Source organism: Penicillium pulvis (genome assembly GCF_028828015.1).
Source record: "Penicillium pulvis strain IBT 33274 chromosome Unknown scaffold_8_segment0_segment0, whole genome shotgun sequence".
Taxonomy (NCBI): Eukaryota; Fungi; Ascomycota; class Eurotiomycetes; order Eurotiales; family Aspergillaceae; genus Penicillium; species Penicillium pulvis.
In genome coordinates, this window is record NW_026643080.1 from 1,731,223 (window position 1) to 1,751,001 (window position 19,779).

At 49.7% G+C, this 19,779-nt stretch overlaps 8 protein-coding genes across 8 annotated transcripts; 4 read left to right on the forward strand and 4 right to left on the reverse strand.

The window, feature by feature from the left end:
• Nucleotides 1-236: 236 nt before the first annotated feature.
• N7503_010063 (CUE domain-containing protein) lies at nt 237-920 on the reverse strand (the record flags this gene model as incomplete). The annotated part of the gene is made up of 2 exons (XM_057069609.1): nt 237-524; nt 645-920. 2 exons carry the CDS (start codon nt 918-920, stop codon nt 237-239), a joined length of 564 nt encoding a protein of 187 aa, XP_056916220.1.
• An 841-nt stretch (nt 921-1,761) lies between these two features.
• On the reverse strand, nt 1,762-5,489 carry N7503_010064 (condensin subunit SMC2; the record flags this gene model as incomplete). Its single annotated transcript, XM_057069610.1, has 4 exons — nt 1,762-2,026; nt 2,084-5,290; nt 5,370-5,410; nt 5,463-5,489. 4 exons carry the CDS (start codon nt 5,487-5,489, stop codon nt 1,762-1,764), a joined length of 3,540 nt encoding a protein of 1,179 aa, XP_056916221.1.
• A 587-nt stretch (nt 5,490-6,076) lies between these two features.
• Nucleotides 6,077-7,159, forward strand: gtmA (gliotoxin thiomethyltransferase; the record flags this gene model as incomplete). The annotated part of the gene is made up of 4 exons (XM_057069611.1): nt 6,077-6,476; nt 6,550-6,588; nt 6,644-6,700; nt 6,762-7,159. 4 exons carry the CDS (start codon nt 6,077-6,079, stop codon nt 7,157-7,159), a joined length of 894 nt encoding a protein of 297 aa, XP_056916222.1.
• Nucleotides 7,160-7,461: 302 nt separating this feature from the next.
• On the reverse strand, nt 7,462-9,662 carry N7503_010066 (NOT2/NOT3/NOT5 family protein; the record flags this gene model as incomplete). The annotated part of the gene is made up of 8 exons (XM_057069612.1): nt 7,462-7,557; nt 7,620-7,974; nt 8,036-8,304; nt 8,358-8,422; nt 8,497-8,912; nt 9,009-9,150; nt 9,235-9,342; nt 9,650-9,662. 8 exons carry the CDS (start codon nt 9,660-9,662, stop codon nt 7,462-7,464), a joined length of 1,464 nt encoding a protein of 487 aa, XP_056916223.1.
• Nucleotides 9,663-10,108: 446 nt separating this feature from the next.
• On the forward strand, nt 10,109-11,157 carry mrpl4 (mitochondrial 54S ribosomal protein uL29m). The gene is made up of 3 exons (XM_057069613.1): nt 10,109-10,485; nt 10,555-10,721; nt 10,865-11,157. Exons 1-3 carry the CDS (start codon nt 10,125-10,127, stop codon nt 11,021-11,023), a joined length of 687 nt encoding a protein of 228 aa, XP_056916224.1. The 5' UTR covers nt 10,109-10,124; the 3' UTR covers nt 11,024-11,157.
• A 354-nt stretch (nt 11,158-11,511) lies between these two features.
• On the forward strand, nt 11,512-13,301 carry N7503_010068 (secretory pathway gdp dissociation inhibitor; the record flags this gene model as incomplete). The annotated part of the gene is made up of 8 exons (XM_057069614.1): nt 11,512-11,557; nt 11,612-11,636; nt 11,699-11,758; nt 11,818-11,845; nt 11,897-12,242; nt 12,292-12,843; nt 12,893-13,150; nt 13,213-13,301. The coding sequence occupies 8 exons, from the start codon at nt 11,512-11,514 to the stop codon at nt 13,299-13,301; spliced, it is 1,404 nt and encodes a 467-aa protein (XP_056916225.1).
• A 284-nt stretch (nt 13,302-13,585) lies between these two features.
• On the reverse strand, nt 13,586-14,176 carry N7503_010069 (PaaI family thioesterase; the record flags this gene model as incomplete). Its single annotated transcript, XM_057069615.1, has 2 exons — nt 13,586-13,999; nt 14,075-14,176. The coding sequence occupies 2 exons, from the start codon at nt 14,174-14,176 to the stop codon at nt 13,586-13,588; spliced, it is 516 nt and encodes a 171-aa protein (XP_056916226.1).
• Nucleotides 14,177-15,331: 1,155 nt separating this feature from the next.
• Nucleotides 15,332-17,531, forward strand: N7503_010070 (origin recognition complex subunit 4; the record flags this gene model as incomplete). The annotated part of the gene is made up of 2 exons (XM_057069616.1): nt 15,332-16,846; nt 16,905-17,531. 2 exons carry the CDS (start codon nt 15,332-15,334, stop codon nt 17,529-17,531), a joined length of 2,142 nt encoding a protein of 713 aa, XP_056916227.1.
• Nucleotides 17,532-19,779: the final 2,248 nt, after the last annotated feature.

The window sequence follows — 19,779 nt, forward strand, 5'->3', positions numbered from 1 at the left end:
CCGACTTTCCTGGTCTCATGAAAAACCAGTGATTCAAATCAAAGCTATTCCAATTTTCCTAACACCATACAGCATGCGAACGCTCTAATACAAAACGAAAGTGTGGGGAGAACATCCCGCACGCCGTGAATGAGTGGGAGATGTCCAACAGAAACATAGTCTGGGGGGGGGGGGGTTTTTGTCAACAGGATTCAAGATCGAGATGGTGCATTTATTTAATAAGATGGAGATCCAACTCATTGGGCTGGACCCTTGCCTTTCTCCATCATCTTCCTTCGCGCGGCTAGGATCATCTCATCTCGGCGCTTTTGAAGCAGACGCTGTCGCTCTTCTTTGTTCTGCGCCCAAGCGCTTGTGGAGGCAGGCGACTGAGACTCTTCATTTTCAGCGGTGATTCTCGCGCTGAGATTATATCGGGAGATCAAGTCCTGTCCATCCGCCTTAGATGATGCGGCTGTTGACGTAGCCGGGACTGGGGCATGCCCGCGGGGCATTACGACCTGGGGTTGGAATGACGGGGGAGGCTAAAAATAAAACAGTCAGTTTAAACCACAAGAATACAGCGACAATTTCCGACAAATGTTATGGTGGACTGGACTGGAATAGGGGATCATAAATGACAGCATCGACGTCGCAACACGTACCGTTTCCAACCCCCGCCCGGCTAGGATTCGTTCTGTTGTCGCCGCAACACTGCCACCATTGCGCTGCAGGTCCCACATGATATCGCGAGTGCTTAGCTGAGGGAACATCTGGGCGATCTGTTCCACTTGGGCCGGATCAACAACGTTGCCACGGCCGCGGGGGCGGCCTCCGCTGGAACCCTCATCGCGGTTAAAGAACCATCGAAGCACGAAGTAGGAAACGACTGCTAATGTCAAGAGCGAGGGAATGTTGAGCGAAGGCTCATCGTCGTGCATTGTGTTGGGTGGCGCCCTGAAGGTTGTCTGGTAGAGTCGAAGCAGTGCGGGCGAAGGCGGAGTAATTCCGGGTTGGGCAGGAGGTCATGTGGATTTGGCCGACCTCGGGAAGCGTTGGAACAATCAAGTCCGGGCCGGGGGCGAGAGCAGGTACAAGGTGCTTTTGACTTGACTTCCAATAGCGATGGTGATGATGATGGAAGGATTCGGAGCAATTCTAGTGCACGTGCCTAGGCTCCGAGATTACAATATTGAAGCCCGCTTTGTTCCTTGTTGTTTCCATATATATATAGAAATAGACCTACCTAGGTGATCACTATATAATATCCACTCTAGGGATTGAACATGACGTTGGCCTGGAGACTGGATGAACTAACAGTCTAAAGCTTGAAGTACATTTGACTGCCTGTTGTCAAAGTTGAGTAAACACCACATTTCTGACCAATACGTCATATCCAGCCATTTGTCTGGGCCAATTCAAGCACATGTACGTACGGATCGATTGGACATGCTGTTGTGACTCACTATATACCAAATGCAGCTGATTTCAGATGCACATATATTCAAGTAAAAAGATAAGGAAGGATGTTTACAGAGTCACATGAATCTCAATTCACCTTTAAGGAGAAACTAAAGTCTTGTGCAAGAAAAAAATAACAAAGCCTTCATCATGCATAGATCATGAACCAATATTCCTTCCCAACCAATAAGCCAGACCAAACACTCGAAACCACATAACACCAGCTGCCACAGACCAATGAGCCGTGAAATAGTAAATGCTTCGCGCCAGGCTAGACCAATACAAAAAAAGACAAATGGATCCTTAATGAACAAATCTTGTTTATTTCAAGTCAGCAGCGGTCAGTGACTGGACGATACTAGTACCCTCGCTGAACCGGGTGCGGAAGATACGGTTGGCATTCTGGAACATGCCGTCCTTGAGGGAGACAACAATGAATTGGGATCCCTTGAAACGAGTCTTGATTAGTCGTCCGATGTTTTGTGTGTGAGACAGATCCAACGCGGCATCGACCTCGTCGAGAATGTACATCGGAGCGGGCTTGAATTGCAAGAGTGCCATGATCAGGGATAAGGCGACAAGGGATCTTTATCAAAATTAGTCATTGAGAAGTTAGGGGATTGGGATATTGTGTGAGACGTACCGTTGTCCACCACTCAGCTCTGTCAAACTCTGCTTCCAGACCTTACCCAAAGACACCTTGACCTCCAGACCGTCTGTGATATCCTTGCCCTCAGGCGGGTCCAGCTTGGCAAAGCTACCGGGCAGGAGCTCCTCGAAGATTTTTCCAAAGTCACCATTGACCTTGACCCAGGTCTTATGCAGAGCCTCCTTCTTGTACTCATTAAGGTTGAGAATGGTTTCCTCGATCTTGCTCTTGTCGCGAATGACAGTTCTCATCATGTTCTTGAGAGCGGCCTCCTTCTTCTCGACGCTGTCGATCATGTTCATGACCTTCGGGTTGATCTTCTTCTTCATGCCCTGTGAACGCTCGGTCAAGTTGCGCAGTGTTGACTTGCACTCGGCGATGTTCTGGCTCTGGAAGTGGTATGGCGTATTGGCGCGACCAAATTGCTCCTTCTCATCCGCAATCCACTCATGCTCTTGCTCCATATGAGCGACAGCCTGAGAGGCACCATGTTGGTCTTTCTGGAGTTTCTCGAGCTGGTGACCAAGCTTCTGCATCTCCAAGCCCTCCTCAGTGATCTGCGACGATTTGCTCTTGATTGTAGCATCAAGCTCAGCGAGTTCTTCGTCAAACCCAGTCAGTTTAGCCCTCTCATCCTCAAGATGTGCTTGCGCAATATCATGGGCGTCCTTGAGCCGTGTCTGTTCTCGCTGCAAAGAATCGATCTCTTCGGCCTGGGCCTTTAATGTGTTTTCTGACTCGGCCAACTGCTCCTCAGCCGCTGAAAGGTCACTTCCAGCCTGTTCAGAGTCCAGACGAGAGGACTGGAGCTCCTTCTGGAGCTCTTTCACGGAAGCGGAATTCTTGGTGAGGCCCTTCTTGAGAGCATTGAGTGAATTTTGAAGCTCTTCCAGCTTACTATCCTTGTTGTTGCTAAACTCGCTCATATCCTTTTCAATGCGCTTGATATCTTTGGATGCTTCGGCTTGACGAGTTTTGGCATTGGCAATATCGTTCTTCAACTGCTCGATATTTACTTTCATCTCTTCGACGGCCTGAATAATAGAAGAGGAGGAGTTGCTGTTGATTTGCTCCTCTGTGAGCTTGATCTCGTGAGTCTTGAGATCCAGGTCTTGCTTAATCGATCGAACCGCATCGAGCTTCTTGCGTTCTTTGTTCATGTTTTCTTCCAGAGTGGCAAGCTGGCGCTCCTTGCTCCTCAGTTCCTTGGTGATCTCATTGAGCTTCTGTAGGGTTACAAGCACGCCACTAGAGTTGGGAGCACTTCCACCAGAGAGGGTACCAGAGGGGTCGTAGACATCGCCTTCAAGGGTGACACTCTTTATTCGCACAGAAGGATCGAATGTCACCTTCTTGGCTGTATCGGCATCATTGCAGATGAGTGTGTTACCGAATACATAGTTCATCGCAGCAAGCACGTCCTCATCGTATCCGATCAAGGACAAAGCAAGATCCACCTTGCCGGGAGCAAGATTATGAGCCGCTCCAATCTTCTCTACGGAGGCCTTGAATGCCGCAATTTTGTTCAAAGGAATGATCGTCACTCGTTTGCGCAGCTTTCCCTTCTGGAGCAGCTGAGTACCGGTCTCAGCAGAGTCGACCACAACGTTGTAGAGGCGACCACCGGCACAAATCTCGAGAGCAGTAGCAGCTGGGACTTGATCCTTGTTCAACGTAAACAGCTGAGCAACCAGACCTTTAACCTTTGAACGGTCAAAGTTAGGATGGGGATCGGTGTAGTTAAAATCAACGTTTGCCACTTTTCGTCGGAGGCCATCGGCCCGCTGGCGAAGATCTCGGATATCGCGCTGCAGCTGGGACTGTTCCTGGTAGATCTGCTCCTCTTTACCGGGCTCAAAGCCAAGACGAGTGAGTTCTGATTCAAGCTTCTTAGCTTGGGCCTTGAGACCCTCCAGGTCTTTCAAAAGGCCTTGATTTTGCTCCTTGGCCTTCTTCGCACGCGGCTCCTCCTCTTTGATTCTCTTCTCAAAATGAGCAATCTTAAGTTTCGCTTGTTCTTGCTCTGTGGATGCATTACTGGCCCGGTTTCGTGCATCTTGTAATTGTCCCTGGTAGCCGCTCTCTTGTCCCTCCTTCGAAGCAACTCCTGTCTGCAAGGTTTGAAGCAATTCCTCCTTCTGTTCCACTTCAACATTCTGCGCATCGAGCTCAGCTTTAGCGGAATCATACCTCGCCTGCAGCTTGTCGTAGATCTTCCGCTTTTCCTTCAGTGCCTTCTCGAGCTCACTGGCGGATTTTTGCATGGCCTTGCGCTTTTCCTTCTCCTCATCCATGCTAGAGTTTTTCAAATCAAATACAGTCGTCAAACGGACTAACTCATGTGAGTGGTTCTTGACTTCGTCTTCGAGACCTTGGAACTTTCCGCCTTTCCGGAGCTCCTTGTCGCGCGCAGACCGGACTCGCTTGACGTCCTCCTCCAAGTGTGCAATCTCGCTCTTCAGCTTGGTTGCATTCTCCTCCAATGCCTGGACAGTGTCCCTCTTGCTGTCACAGTCCTCACCTGCAACGCGCAGCCTCTCCCCGCCCCGCACATAGTCGTGTGCCACAACAAGTCGAGTCAAACGTTCCAAGTCATTTTGTGTTTGTTGAAAGTCAAGGAATGCACGCTTTTCGGACCGGAGCTTCTCCAGCTTGGGCTCAATCTCTTCCTTGAGAAGCTCCTCGATCTCGCGTAGCTTCAACTCCTTCTTGCTCATTGTCTTGATCGCCTTCTCTCGACGATCCTCGAACATCCGTGTGCCAGCCGCTTCCTCAATCATGGACAGGATCTCAACTGCCTTCATATTCAACACCTTGGTGATACGACCTTGCATAATCAAAAAATTGGGGTTGTTGATGTTTAGCTGGACACTCTGGAACAGGTTCTGGACGGTTTGCTGTTGTGCGCGATGACCGTTGATCAGGTATTTGCTGGTGCCGCCCAGCACAATCTGGCGAGTGACGGAGATGTTCGCATACTCTTCGAAACCGATAGGGGATTTGGAGGTGTCGCGGTTGTCGAAAACAATGGTCACGCTCGCTTTGGTTACACCGGCTTGACCGCGCTTGTAAATAAGATCTTGGAGGTTTTGCGCTCGGACAGTGCTCATGTTGGTGATACCGAGGACGAAACAAATGGCATCGAGGATGTTGGATTTACCACTACCGTTCAGACCGGTAATAGAGTTGAATGATTCATCCCTGCAGTATGTTGTTAGCTCATCCTCATTGCGATCATGCCTTCGCTCTTGTCGTCCGAAGAGCGGAATCGTTTGCGCACCATCCCGAGATAACCGTACGCACAGCGTACGATTTGAAGCCCTGGAACAGATCAATTAGCAAAGTGCGGAAAGAATGGAGTACGGTGACGTACGTCAATCACAATCTCTGTGATCCTCATGGTTGCGACAGCAAGTCGGCTCGCTATGCGGAGTGCATCTAAGGTCGGAGGAGATGAAGAGGGGCGCGATTGTTGTTTTGCCCGCAAATCAGGTGTTTATGGTTTGCCCGTTTTGCACTAGCGTCGGGGTGATGTAAGCATAATCAGCACAGGTCACGTGAACGCAAAGTGTATACCCCGGACACTTTCCTCGTAAATGTCTCCGTCTAGTTGCCTCATTCAGTATATCAGCACTAATGCACTCAATCCAAACCTTGCTACCAAGGTAGACAGGCTGGCCAATGATTTCAGCCTTTTCTATTCAATGATATCATTTTTGGCGATTTCTCTTTGTTATTGGAAGCTTATGCATAATTTCAGCCCAATTGACATACTTCGCGGAGACATTCTCGGACACTTTTCACTCCTGTGCCTAGTAAGATGGAATCTAAAGCCTCCATGGCCCATTTCAAACATATAAAAGCACCACTTAGACCTTCGAAGTCCAGAATGAATTTGATTCCATATTACCTTCACTTTTCAACAGACAGTCCAGGGCTATAAACCAACTATATACATCAATACCAACTGCTTTATAAAAGCCAATCATGCCTCCGGAAAATACCCCAGACTGGAACATCCTCTTCAATGATGACAAGTTTATCAAAGCCTACAGACTCGGTGAAAAGGTTACCGGACAATTCGCCCAACTTCTCGTCGACCAGAGTGGCGTAGTAGCTGACTCGAAGTCGCACCAAGATCGTCCGTTGGTGGTTCTTGACAATGCTTGCGGTACTGGAGTCATTTCCAGTGTCCTTCATCACGACTTGGACGAGCAAGTCAAAGCCAGATGGAAGCTGACATGTGGCGACTTCTCGGACGGAATGCTAGAGTATACTAGACGCCGGATAGACAGCGAGAAATGGCTAAATGCAGAGGTCAAGAGTATTGATGCGCAAGATACAAAGCTGCCATCGGAGCAATTTTCACACGTCTACACGGCTTTTGGTATGCATATACTCCATCGTCATATTTTTCACAGTTGACTGGTCCTTGACTCACATACTTTTGTGTTAATTAGCCTTTATGGCCCTTCCACGAGGCTTGGAGGCCTTGGATGGTAAGATCGCTCACCCTCTCTCTAATACAATGTGATCTGACGATCCCCGCTATAGAATCTACCCGGATCTTGCAACCAGAGGGGATAATTGCTTTCGCTACTTGGATCGAGCGTAAGTGCAGCCGCTGTTATACGAGGATATCAGCGCATATAAACTAATGATAATCATCCAGCGGGCTGGCTATTGGAGGCCGGAAAGGCGATCTCAAAGATATCCAACGAACTACCATGGCCGACAGCCGAGGAATTCCTGGGCATGATAGGCAAGGGTCAATGGAACTCCGTGACATGGATTGAATCCCAGCTCAGAGACCGAGGCTACCGTAATATCAAAGTCAACGCTGTCACTAAATACAACTCCCTTCCAGTAGCTGAATTTGTGGAGATGACCATGTTCATGTTGCCTCTGTTGATGAAGTGCTGCTGGTCGGAAGATATGCAAAATGAGAACAAGGACAAGGTTAAACCGGCTTTGGAGAAGCATCTGGCTGGTGCCTACGGAGAAGATGGTGAGGTGCCTGGGGAATGGGTGGCAATACTTTCAACGGCGCAGAAGCCTGCAGCATGCTAAGTCTTGGAAGGATATAGCTACTTTGTTAACGTAACGTGCCAGAGATACCCAGGCACACCGAGCAGAAAGTCCGAATCCAGAACTTTTAATACAAATCTGACAAGGTCATAATAGCCATTCGAGTAAGATCATGACTTGGTTTCCCATTTAGCCCATTTAGCTTTCCCGGTAAATCAACACGCCCATATCCCAAACGACACTGTACTATAGGCCACCCGTAGAGCAACATTACAGAAAACAGACAGCCTGACACCATTGATCGAACAAAGGACTGACCCGAGCCATATTCAACTCAATACCATTTATGAAGCATGATGTGCCTGACTAATGCCACGGGGGACGATTCGGTTGGATTCTAGCCGGTTGTCCAGATCCTCATACCGAAGGATAAAATCGCGCTATGAACGAACAGTTAGCAAATATAATTTCAACTTCTCGATATGATTGAGGAATGGCATACCCGAACTTTCTTCCAGGTGGCAGGATCCCAAAGGAGATACACGCCACGTTCGCTTACACCCCGTTCCACATCAACAGGGCCAGGGTATGTCTCATCACGAGTCAGCCAACACCGCTCCAGCTTATGATACCGCCATTTGCGTGTCATCAATTCTTCTGCGACCAGCTCTTGCATGATGTCTCGGGGCATGCTGTAGAAGATGTAAAAGAGGGTCTCGTCGCTAAACCCAGGGATTCGGGACTGAAGGGCTTGAATGTTTGCAACATTGTAGCAAGAGGGCAGGGAGAAATCCTGTTCCAGCGGTACCGCAGACATGGATGACACAAACGGAGATGCGAAGGAGGTGTGGAGAGGTCTAAGGCACGTGGGAATTCATTAGCTAGAGTCGCCAGTGGGTTCTGAACGGGAGCGCATACTCAGGCTGATTCAAGTCCAGGCCAAGGGTCATCAAATCTTGACCAACAGCCAGACTGGCCACGTCGGGGCTCTCGCTGTGGATCATGCGCAACAGGCCGGCCAGGCCGAATCGGTCGAGCTCACTCATTTGTGCGAGAGGTGGTTGTTCTGCACTTTGAGCACCTGCGACTACCGAAACATCCTGGCCGTCGGCCTGTTGTTGCCTTTGCTGCAATTGTTGCGGGTCGCTGAAGTTGCGTTGACCCGACATGAGGGTGTTGTTCAAGTCCTGTGGTGTCGGTGAGTGCGGGGCCTGGGAAAGACGATCGCCGATCTACCTACCTCCTTCTCCTGCCCCAAAATCCCATTGGGCCCTTGATTAACGGGCGACCGCGATGTTCCAATACCTGCATATTGAAATCAGCTAATCATTTTCGCCTATACATTTTTCCGCACAACAACGGGTAACGCCGGTACATACTGGTATTGTAGCTTCCAAACGCAGTATTCTGCAGCAATGAGCTCCGACGATCTTGGCCGATCTCAGCAGCAACGTTTCGACCCAACGGAGGGAATTCCTCGATGTTGCCTGTCTGAGGCTGACTTCCGGCTCCTAGCTGGCTACTAATCCCTTGCCCACCGTTCCTGAAATCATCCAGTCGATTGGTGAATTGGGCGGCAGAAGGAAACATGTCATCATGAGGGGCTTGCGACGGCTGCTGTACGGGATGCGGTTGAGTTTGGGAGGTTCGAGAAGGGGGTTGCGACGTAGGAAGGTGCTGCTGTCTCTGAACGGGGGTATGTTGTGCGGCTCGTTGACTTGCGTTGGCCCATACGAGTTGCCCGGGGTTCTGAGATTGTGACTGCTGGGGCGCGCCTGAAAGTGAAGGGAATTCGCTGGAAGGCACAATCAATGTCAGTTTCTCGAGAATAATGCATTGGAGACCACTCCGGGATAAAGTCATTTGTTTAATCGACCAAGATTTCACTCACGAGAGATCTAGCGGTGTTGCTGGTTGAGAACCACTCAAGCTCTGCGCAAAGCTGCCCATAGTTCCCATATTTCGTTGCTGGTTGGTTTGTAGAGTGGGAGTTCCGCTCACAGGCAGATTGAAGTTCCAATTCGCTGCGCCACCTAGATCAGCACCCCACGTATTAGCATCCACCCATAGCTCCGGTCCTAACAACGCAATCCATCACGAGCCCGAAGACGACGTACCCAATTTTCCGTTTGGCAATCGTGCGGAGGCCAATGTTGCGTTTCGGGCTTGTGCTTGCTGCGGCGCGGGGAATCCGGACATGCCTCGTAGCGGCTGTGGACCAGATCCTAGCACGGGAGAACAAGGAGTTAGCAAGATCTACGCGGTCTCAAATCGTGCTCATGCTTCGGCTCAGCTCAGGAATGTGTCCAGAGATCCCTGCGAAAATGTCTCGGTCGCATATGGTGAAACTCTCTTGAACACAAACTGCCATTGAAGTATGAACGTCCTTTATGGTTCCGTACTGGACGGGCAAACACCCATTTTCCATCCGAATCCATGAAGGAGGCTCTGCCGGGGTGCCATGGCATTTTTCTCTATAGCGGGGGCAGACCGGGGACGAGGGCTCGGAGGGTAACGAAGAAACTGACGAACCTGGTCGATTCATAGCTGAGATAACGGGGACAAGGTTGAGAGAGACGACCCCAGAACTTTTCCGAGACTCGTCCGGAGATTAGACACGGTAGAATATCAAACCGACGCAGTATCCGTTGAGTGATGGTAGTCCACCATGAAAGCCCTCTCCAACTTATGCGGCACTGCTCCGCCTGGAGGTGGAGCAAATCGATTGGGTAATTAGGCGCGCGGATGTTATGGGGAACACAAGCAGCCTCAAGGTATCGCGAATCAGATGTTCTTGTCGGATAGGGAAGGACACAAGAATCTATCCTTCAGACAAAACAAGTGATATTTTTGAAGCGTTATAGTGGCGGGGATAAATAAAACGTCGCTGTATCTTGCATTGTAGCAAAGCGTCACTGGGATGGTGTGCACGTGACCGTCCGTTGAGCCCGAAAAAAAGCATCTCCGTTCATCTTGCATTTCCCCTGCAGTCGTCAATTTCAACACCATGCATCGGCCAGCTGTCGCTCGTTTGGCCAAGTACGGGGGTCTCCCCCTGGCTGAATTGCCTCCGCCATACCTAGCACCCTCCCTCCATTTCACGCCTCGATCCCAATCCTCGAGCTTCTCCACGACTCCCGTTGCCGCTGGCCGTGAGCGAGGACGCGACTTGAACCGAGTCCGGGCCGTATCAGCCATTCATCGCACTGGCCCACGATTCAAACTTGGCGTTTCCAAGTACCCATTGCCGAAACCTGTGTCCTCCGAGAACCTGCCTCCGCGGCCCAAGAACCCCGACCATGGACTTTGGGGATTCTTCCCTCCATCGCGTGAGGCCATCAGTGTCCCGGACTTCGATATGGCTCATGGTGAGTGAAATTACTCTTCGGTACCTTCTTAATTTTTTATACAAACAATTGCTTACTTCCAACTCTTAGGTCGCTCATGGGCTATTACCGAACTCCGCGACAAGAGCTGGGACGATCTTCACAGACTTTGGTGGGTCTGCATTAAGGAACGCAACCGTATCGCTACCTCCAACATGGAGAGAGATCGTCTGAAGGCTGGATACGGAGAACACGAGGCTGAAGGCCGGGACAAGACTGTAAGTTCCCTTCTGTTTTGGCAGCCTTTACCAATCTTCCAATGCCACAACAAGACATGAATCTATGATTCAAATTGCCAATCTGGATTATTTCCCTCTGTGTGTCTTCGGAGCTTGGTTCGCTAATAAATCTCTTTCCTTAGATCCTGATTACCATGAAGAGCATCAAACATGTGTTGCGTGAGCGCTGGTACGCTTGGGAGGAGGCACAGCGTCTGTATGAGCAGGGAGCTCGCCCGGAGTATGAGGATGTCATGGAGGCCCCTGAGGTTGAGGATGAGATCAAAGCCTCCAAGCCTTAAGGCGAAGTCGTTCCAATCACAGCTGTGAGATATGGTCGAGAACCATGTGGAATGTGTAGCAATATTTTGGTTGATCTTTCATTGTGTTTTCTATATACTTTTTTTCATGTAAAATATCAACAACGCGATGCCTATCTTGGAAGCTTGTCTGGTCTTGACTTTAAGACATTGCAATGCGGGTATTGACAAACCCATTCAGGGGGGTCTTGAGAAAGGGAAGAGGAGATAATTATAGACCCAGGGGCTTAATCTATATATCTAGATGCCTATAGGTTGGGAAAGGGGGCCTTGTAGGAATCTGCTCCGTGAATGAGGTAAACTAAGTCACTAGTGGCGGGCCCGTCAAATAGTCTCCCCTTCTTACCGCTTCTGTTGATCCGCGGGGACAAGATACCAGGAGAAACCTTTCTTTTTCCCTTTTCGCCTCCGGCATACTCCCTTCCCTTCTGTATCCATCTTACCCCCAATATCCTCTCACTATATCCACTATGGATGATATCGCGCCCGAATATGATGTCGTGGTGCTCGGCACTGGTACGCTACCCCGCCATTCCACACCTCCCAAACGCTGACCAACTTCTCGCGCAGGTTTGACCGAGTGCGTTCTGTCTGGGTAAGTAACCTAATATCAACCATGCCTTGTGACTACTGCTGACCTTTGCTTCTTCGTCTTAGTGTTTTGAGTGTCAAGGGTAACAAGGTCCTCCACATCGACCGCAATGACCACTACGGAGGGTAAGTAAATGGAGCTTTGTACAACGCCACCAATGGAAGATAGCTAACAATGGTTCTAGAGAGGCAGCCTCTGTGAACATTGAAACAGTACGCTAGCTTAATGGAGCGAGAAAGAGTCCCTACTGACCGCCTCTGCAGTTGTTCAAGAAGTACGGCAATGTTCCCGCCGGGGAGGAGCCCTGGAAGAAGTACGGCCGAGTCAACGACTGGAACATTGACTTGGTTCCCAAGCTGCTGATGGCCAACGGAGAGTTGACAAACATTTTGGTTTCCACCGATGTCACCCGATACCTCGAGTTCAAGCAGATTGCCGGCAGCTATGTTCAGCAGGGCAAGGGTCCCAAGGCGACCGTGGCCAAGGTGCCCTCCGATGCCGGTGAAGCTCTGCGCTCTTCTCTCATGGGTCTCTTTGAGAAGCGCCGAGCCAAGAAGTTCCTTGAGTGGGTTGGCGAATTCAAGGAGGAGGATCCTGCTACTCATCAGGGTATGTGATGCAAATGTTGCCTGAGGGGTATAGTAGCTAACTGTCTTAGGTCTGAACATCACCGCCGTGACCATGAAGGATGTCTACGATAAGTTCAGTCTTGAGGAGAACACCCGTGACTTCGTTGGCCACTCCATGGCGTTGTACCCATCGGACGAGTACATCAACCAGCCCGGTGTGGCTGTCGACGCTATCAACCGCATTCGTCTCTACGTCAACTCCATGGCCCGCTACGGAAAGTCCCCATACATCTACCCTCTCTACGGTCTGGGTGAGCTTCCCCAGGGCTTTGCTCGTCTTTCCGCTATCTACGGCGGTACCTACATGCTGAACACCGATATCGATGAGGTGTTGTACGAGGGCGGCAAGGTCTCCGGTATCAAGGCCACCATGAAGGATCGCGATGAGAACGCCGAGGTTATGAAGTTTGAAACCAAGACAAAGAAGATTATTGCTGATCCATCCTACTTCCCTGGCAAGGTCCGCGTTACCGGATACTTGCTCAAGGCGATCTGCATCTTGAAGCACCCCATTGACAAGACTGATGGCAGCGATTCGCTGCAGCTCATTATTCCTCAATCCCAGGTCGGACGCAAGCACGGTCAGTACTACCCTTTCATACTGTTGAGATCTCTCGCTGATTTTTGTAGATATTTACATTGCCATGGTCTCCTCTGCACACAACGTTTGCCCCAAGGGCTACTACATCGCCATTGTCTCGACCATTGCCGAGAACGATGCTAACCCCCACATGGAGCTCGAGCCAGGTTTTGAGCGCCTTGGCGCCATTGAGGAGAAGTTCCAGGCTCCTCCCATTCCTCTCTACGAGCCTCTGGAGGATGGTACCAGCGACAACATCTTCATTTCCAAGAGCTACGATGCCACATCTCACTTCGAGACCACAAATGGTAAGAATCTAAACTACCCAATCACGTACACTTGAATCGCTTGGCTAACGGTTTCTCTCCAGTCGACGTGCGGGATATCTACCGCCGTGCTGTTGGTGAGGAGTTGGTTGTTGAGGGTCTCCGTGAGGACCAGCAGCTTGCTCAGGAGTAGATTCAGATATCTTTCCGCGATATGATCTATGGCTTAGATGCTAGGATGACTATATTCTCTTGGACATTTTTGATGCTCTGTCGTTCGTTGATTCTTCGTTTTCCTCCACGGGCCTCAGGTTGCCCGGTCAGATTAAACAGGAGGTTGTAGCAAGCGCAAATATACCTGTCTCTCATCATCATCATTCATTCCTTCTTATATGATAATTGCCATTCTTCAATCACACCAAAGCAGGTGGGTATCAAGTATATACGTCCCATAATAAATATCCATGAGCCTAAATCTCAAATCCTCTGATCAACCTCCGGGTCCGTATTCGCCTTCTCATGCTCCCCAACAACACAAACATCACCAGTATCCGCCTTCTGGATCTCCGCCCGTAAAAGCGCCAATCTTTTTCCAACATGCATAACCTCACACACAATCCTCGCCTCTGTCCCAATGGGCACGGGCCGGAGATAAGTCGTCCTCAAGTTCCGGCTCACGCCACCGAACCCGAATTTCCCAGGTGTGGAGACTCCTAACAAGATTGTGGTCGAGAGGATATCAATCAGAGTCGCAGCGCATCCCCCGTGCAGGCTTCCGAGTCTATTGCTGAGAGAAGGAGTTATGGTGAGAGTGAATGCGACTTTAGTGGGTGGACCGCGGGTTGCAGATTCAAAGCGGAGGTTGCATTCTTGGGCGTCGACGTCCCAGCGCTGTTGAGCTTGTCAGTAAGCATCCATGGTGATCAAGCTGTTGCTAAAGCTTGAGGATTGGGCAGGTATACGCACTACGTCGGCGGCTTCCTTGCCTATCATGTATGTGCATTCGTAGACGTGTTGCTCGAAGTCGGTCATTTCCCGCTGTGGCGGGAGTACTTGGTGAGTGGACATGTTGTGTGAGGTTGGTATATATGGGAGAGGTGAAAGGACAGAATATAACGGGGGGGGGGAAAAACGGCGCAATTTGGTATAGGGTATAGGGTAGAGGTAGCAGGGAAGATCCGCTGCGAAGCTTAAGATTACCCCATGGAGCTCGGTCGGGGATGGACCTCGGCTCGGATGGGAGACGACTGGACGCGGATGCGGCTTGTTTCACCGGGATTGGAATTGAACTTATCTGCCTCATCTTCCATATTTAAGCACTAGATGAATTCTCAGCACTCAAGGTAATTTTGTTCAAGGCACGTGCCACTACTTTATGTCCACATAGAATTCGAAAACAGGACTAGATTATCGGCACTAGGTAAATTATTTATATTCCGAGCTTTTAGCGGCGATCGCAACTTTGGTGGACACCACAATAATGGCATTGGGCAATAAAGCATAGTATCCAAAATTAAGAGAAGTCATACAATTGAGTAATCGCCCTTGGAGGTACCTAATCACTTACACTAGACTAGTCTAGAGTGTGAAGGTGATTAGTGACTGAATCCTACTAGGTTAGCGCCTATGGTTTTGTAAATTGGACAAGTCTCCGTACAGGTCCCGATACGAAAATCGAGGCTTGAGTGGACCTTAGAAATGGGCGCAGACTCTAGAAAATTGTCTCATTTGTCTTTCTGTCGTGGAACGCTAGCTTCAGCTCTGGAGCATGTTGATATAGATCTAATAGATCAGGTGATCAAAAAGCGGCAAGGGATATGCACTAAAAGGGAGAACCGTCTCGCGCCTGAGGCGCGTAAAACACGGAGATTGCGATCTGTTGCCGAACAAGCGTCAACAGCTTCCCCTTGCACCTGCAATCACTGTTCGGGAAGCGCACCTGGGTATACCAGTACTCCCTGCAATCCCTGCGCTTTTACACAAGCCATTTCCTCTACCAGAGAAAGGCCAATGAGCTCCCAATTATAACGTATCCGGCACGGCATGATTCTTGAGACGCAAGTAAAGTGTTTCAATTGAGCTTGATCAGATCAGCAGTCGCAAAGGCTCACTCAACTCAATCCCTAGTGGAAATTACTGTCGTGTTCCTCCTTTTTCGGCAGTCCCAACAATCCTATCTTTCGACTCAACTATACATCTTCGACCCCAAATTACTACGCAGCCATGAGAGATCCCCGCGCAGCCAAGCGGAGAAGAGTCTCCGAGGATGCAGCCCACGATGAAGACGGCGATATCGCCATGGGAAATGAAGGTGATGATGTCTACTCCGCGCCCTCGTCTCCTGATGCCGACCCGGATTCCGAAGAGGACCAGGAATACCGCGGCCCCCGATCAAGACCATCCCGACGACAATCGACACGAAGAAAAAGTGTACAAGTACCTGAAGGGCTTGGATTAGATGATGCAGATGATGCGCCGGTCACAGAGACACCGAGGAGCACACGGGCTAGCGGACGGCAGCGCAAAGCGCCCCAGCGATACGAAGGGGATGGCCAGACACCTACTTCGACGCGGAGGGCAGCTGCTACACCTCGCAGTACTCGCGGAGCAAGAAGTGCTCAGAAGGCGAGACAGGATTCTGTAGATGACGAGGACATGGATATCGACGAGAAATCGCCCAAACCACTGGCAAGGACCAGATCGAGACGAGCTGCCGCCAAACCGAAATCGAATGGAACAAATGCTGCAGTGGTGAACGAGGATCAATCGGACTCACTGGAGACTTATAATGATGGTCTTGATGATCTCGTCGCGCTGCAGCTCCAACAAGATCTGCATCATGAACAGCCTGAGGTGGAGGACAGCGTGGAGATGGCAGAGCCCCTTCCTGAGTATGTGGAAGCTCTACAAAATCTCTGCCACCAGGGAATTGATAAAGAGGTTCGCATTCTCACAAGTTACCTTGTGGAGAAGCTTGCTGGGAAGCGACAGATTCCCCTCAAAGGACTGGACAGCGAATACAACAAGGTCAACCATCTGCTTGAGCAAACAGTCAGCGTGGGTGAAGGTAACTCAATGCTCCTTCTTGGGTCCCGAGGTTCTGGAAAGACAGCAATGGTCGAAACGATCATTTCATCTCTTGCGAAAGATCACGGGGAGGACTTCCATGTCGTTCGTCTGAACGGCTTTCTCCACACTGACGACCGTCTAGCTCTTCGGGAGATGTGGCGTCAGCTTGGTCGTGAGACCAACACCGAGGACGACACTATCAAGATCAACTCTTATGCAGATACAATGGCAACTCTCTTGGCTCTGCTCTCTCATCCCGAGGAGCTATTCGGAACTTCTACAAACAAAAATGGGGTGACTGCTGCCAAGTCTATCATTATAATTCTCGATGAATTTGACCTGTTCGTCACTCATCCTCGGCAGACTTTGCTTTACAACCTTTTCGATATTGCGCAAGCCCGAAAAGCGCCGATTGCGGTGCTTGGGCTTACCACCAAAGTCGACGTGACTGAGATGTTGGAGAAACGTGTTAAGAGTCGATTCAGCCACCGATATGTATATGTTCCACTCCCGAGAACATATGAAATTTTCTCGGAAATTTGCATGGCAAGTTTGGATCTCAATGAGAACGAAACTCTACAGATTGCAGATACACTCGGTTCTGAGCGTGCTGTCCTGGAAACAACAGGCTGGAAGACACTACTGGAGGGCTGGAAGTTATATCTAAAGGTAACGAGCCACCAAAAAAAAGAAACCCACCGTATATTTGAGCTAACATTCGTTTCAGCACATGTGGGAGGACAAGGAGTTCCAGTTCCACCTCAAGCGAATCTACCACCAGACCAAGTCCGTAAAGGACTTCCTGACAAGCGCACTGTTGCCAATCAGTGAACTGAATCTCAGCACCCAAGCTGCCGATAAGCTCGCAATGCAAATTCCCATTCCAAAGAGCTTCGCCTCACAATCTCTTTCCTGCTCTGACCCAGCACCTCTTCCATTTTCCGCATCTATCACCTCTTCATCGAGTCCTTCATCATTACCACTGGCCTTGCTCCTCGCCGCGACCCGCCTAGCAGCACTTTTCGACCCAGGACTCGACGGTCCCCAATCGCAGAGCGTGGCACCACTCGCACTATCATTCCCAGCTGCCTACGCCGAATACGTGCGGCTGCTCACATCTGCCAAAACATCCGCCTCGGTATCTGGTGCCGCCGCCACACCCGGTCGAGTTTGGGGCCGGGACGTGGCCCGCGAGTCCTGGGAAAAGTTAGTTAATTGGGCACTGGTCACGCCAGTCGGTGGCGGAAACGGCACAGCTGATGGACAGATGTTCCGTGTTGAGATCAGCTTTGAGGAAGTAGTCGAGATGGCCGGTTCGGACAGTTCTCTTGGCCAATGGTGGAGAGATGGTTGATACTTCCAAACGTATCAGAAATATATTATTACATTCTACAAAATTACATGTACCCACCTGGGTAATCTGTCTACCAGTCATTGCGCGCATTCTAAGGCCTTAGACCACACGAACCCACCCTCCATCCCCTATTGATCCTTCACGCTTAATCACATCGGCTACCAATCCACCATTGACAATCAACTAAAATATTGATCTAACCTACTGTAGGTACAAGTCCTTGTGACCACGCCACCGAAATTTAACATTCGTCACAAACAAAACTAGCCCACGCGAAAAGCCAAACACATGGTAAGTCGCGTAGTCCTTCGTTAGCGTATGCATTTTGACAGGTTTCCTCATTCGATGCGATCTGATCGAAGATTCCATTATGACATATCACACTGCCCACGGACCTATAAGCGGGGCAAGTTCTCACCACCCCGCCCCTTGTTAAGCTATGGGCTTCCGCGCTAGGACGTTAGTGTTAACCGAGTTGTGGCGGTGATGATCTTCTTTTCTGGTTTTCCCGGGATCTTGCCCCGGTGGAATAAGTGTACTCAGGTGAGGCGAATTGGTGTCTGCCTAGGAGTAGCTGGATACTTGCAAGGAACGTTTGGTTGTAGTGCTGTGTGGCTTTGTATTGATAATTTACCCGGGGAGGAGAGAAGGGGGTCGATCACCAAGCACCATCCTTGCCTGAGTCTGCACCTTGCCGTCTTGCGACGGAGTACAGAGCGCCAAGGGCTGGGACTGGTGAGCGGATTAGGGCTATTTGGTTTGGATTATGATTGCCTGGAACTATTGAATCTTAGATTCTGACATTTTGGCTGCTCAAGTGGCAGCATAAACTAGTATTCCAGCTTTACTTCGGGAGTAGCTATCCACATGTTCCTATGCATGGGTTTGTCATCTGGGGGATAAACACATGGGCAGGTATAGAAGTCTGTGTATGCTAGATTTGGCCACATGGGACAGGGATATAGCAAACATTCGAATGCTAGGCATCTTGCTGAAACCTAGACCCCGAAGATCTTCATTCTTTACAACATCCTTTTTTTTTTTAAAAATTTTTTTTTTTTTTTTTTTAGTAAAACCCCATGTCACATTTTTACCTTGTATCCAAAAATACTTCCAAAATGATGTGATATGAAGCAAAAGTAAAAACAAGATTCATCATCCCACCGGGTATGTATATATTGCGGGAACAACAAGGTGACGCATGCAAATCACTACTCTTAGGGTAAGCCCAGCCTCCTCCAACTATTGCCCCTGTTAGGAAATCCCGCTATAGTTTGCCACAATAAAGGCGACACACCATTGGCCCAAATGTGAACCCTGGAAGCACGCGGCATGCATGTGTGCTCGCCATGTGTCAAAAGTGACATGTCGCAGACCCAACGGGAAGAGTAGCGGCAAGGGGATCTGGTAGGACGATCATTTCAAATTTGGTGTATTTACCTGCCTGGGGGTGAAATATACACTAAATGTACGTTGAAAGTAAATCTGTACCTGAAATATAAGCAACAAATGGCAGCCTTTAAAAAGACGTAGCTAAATAAGGAAACTCTTGCGCCCAAAGTGGATAGTATATTAATCCGCATACAGCACCCAATTCACCGAGCATGCAAAAACAATACGTTAGTCTGCAGGATCAAGCAATTCAAGCTAGTCGGCTCTGTCTCCATAGCTGCTGCGCTAAGAACACTATGTCCCGTCCGAATGGATCTCGATCCATTCGCCGTACTTACGCTCCTTTGCATGTACGCGCAGCTAGCAAGATGGGGATGGAGACTGGACACGTTTCTGCGATGTTATGTTGGGAAGAAACTAATGCTAGGTCTATGCAGAAAGCAGTTTTGGTCGAGGTGCAGGACTCCACAATTCTGCACCATCGCATGATCCACCGAAAGCCGGGAATTTAGTGGTTATGGGATTCTCCCGAGTTGCATGTTGTGTAGCAGGTGGGGAAGAAGAGATGGGGCCCGTTGGAAATTCGTCTAGGAATTGCAGATTCGACTCCTCCGGTGTATTCTTTCCTTTTCTTTCGATTTTGCTTAGCTAGCTAGTCGGTGAAAGGCAGCTAAAAGGTAAGACTGTATAGTCCGGGCGCGGCAGCCCGCGTGCTTCTAGCTATAGCTCAGTCTAGCCCTTGGAAAAGACTGGACTAGGAGTTGGTCGGGATTTGTATTCGGAGATGTCGGAATAATGACCTGCTCCGTACGGAGTACACTGGAAGAAAAGTCCGGTGCAACAGTGACCGCCAAAA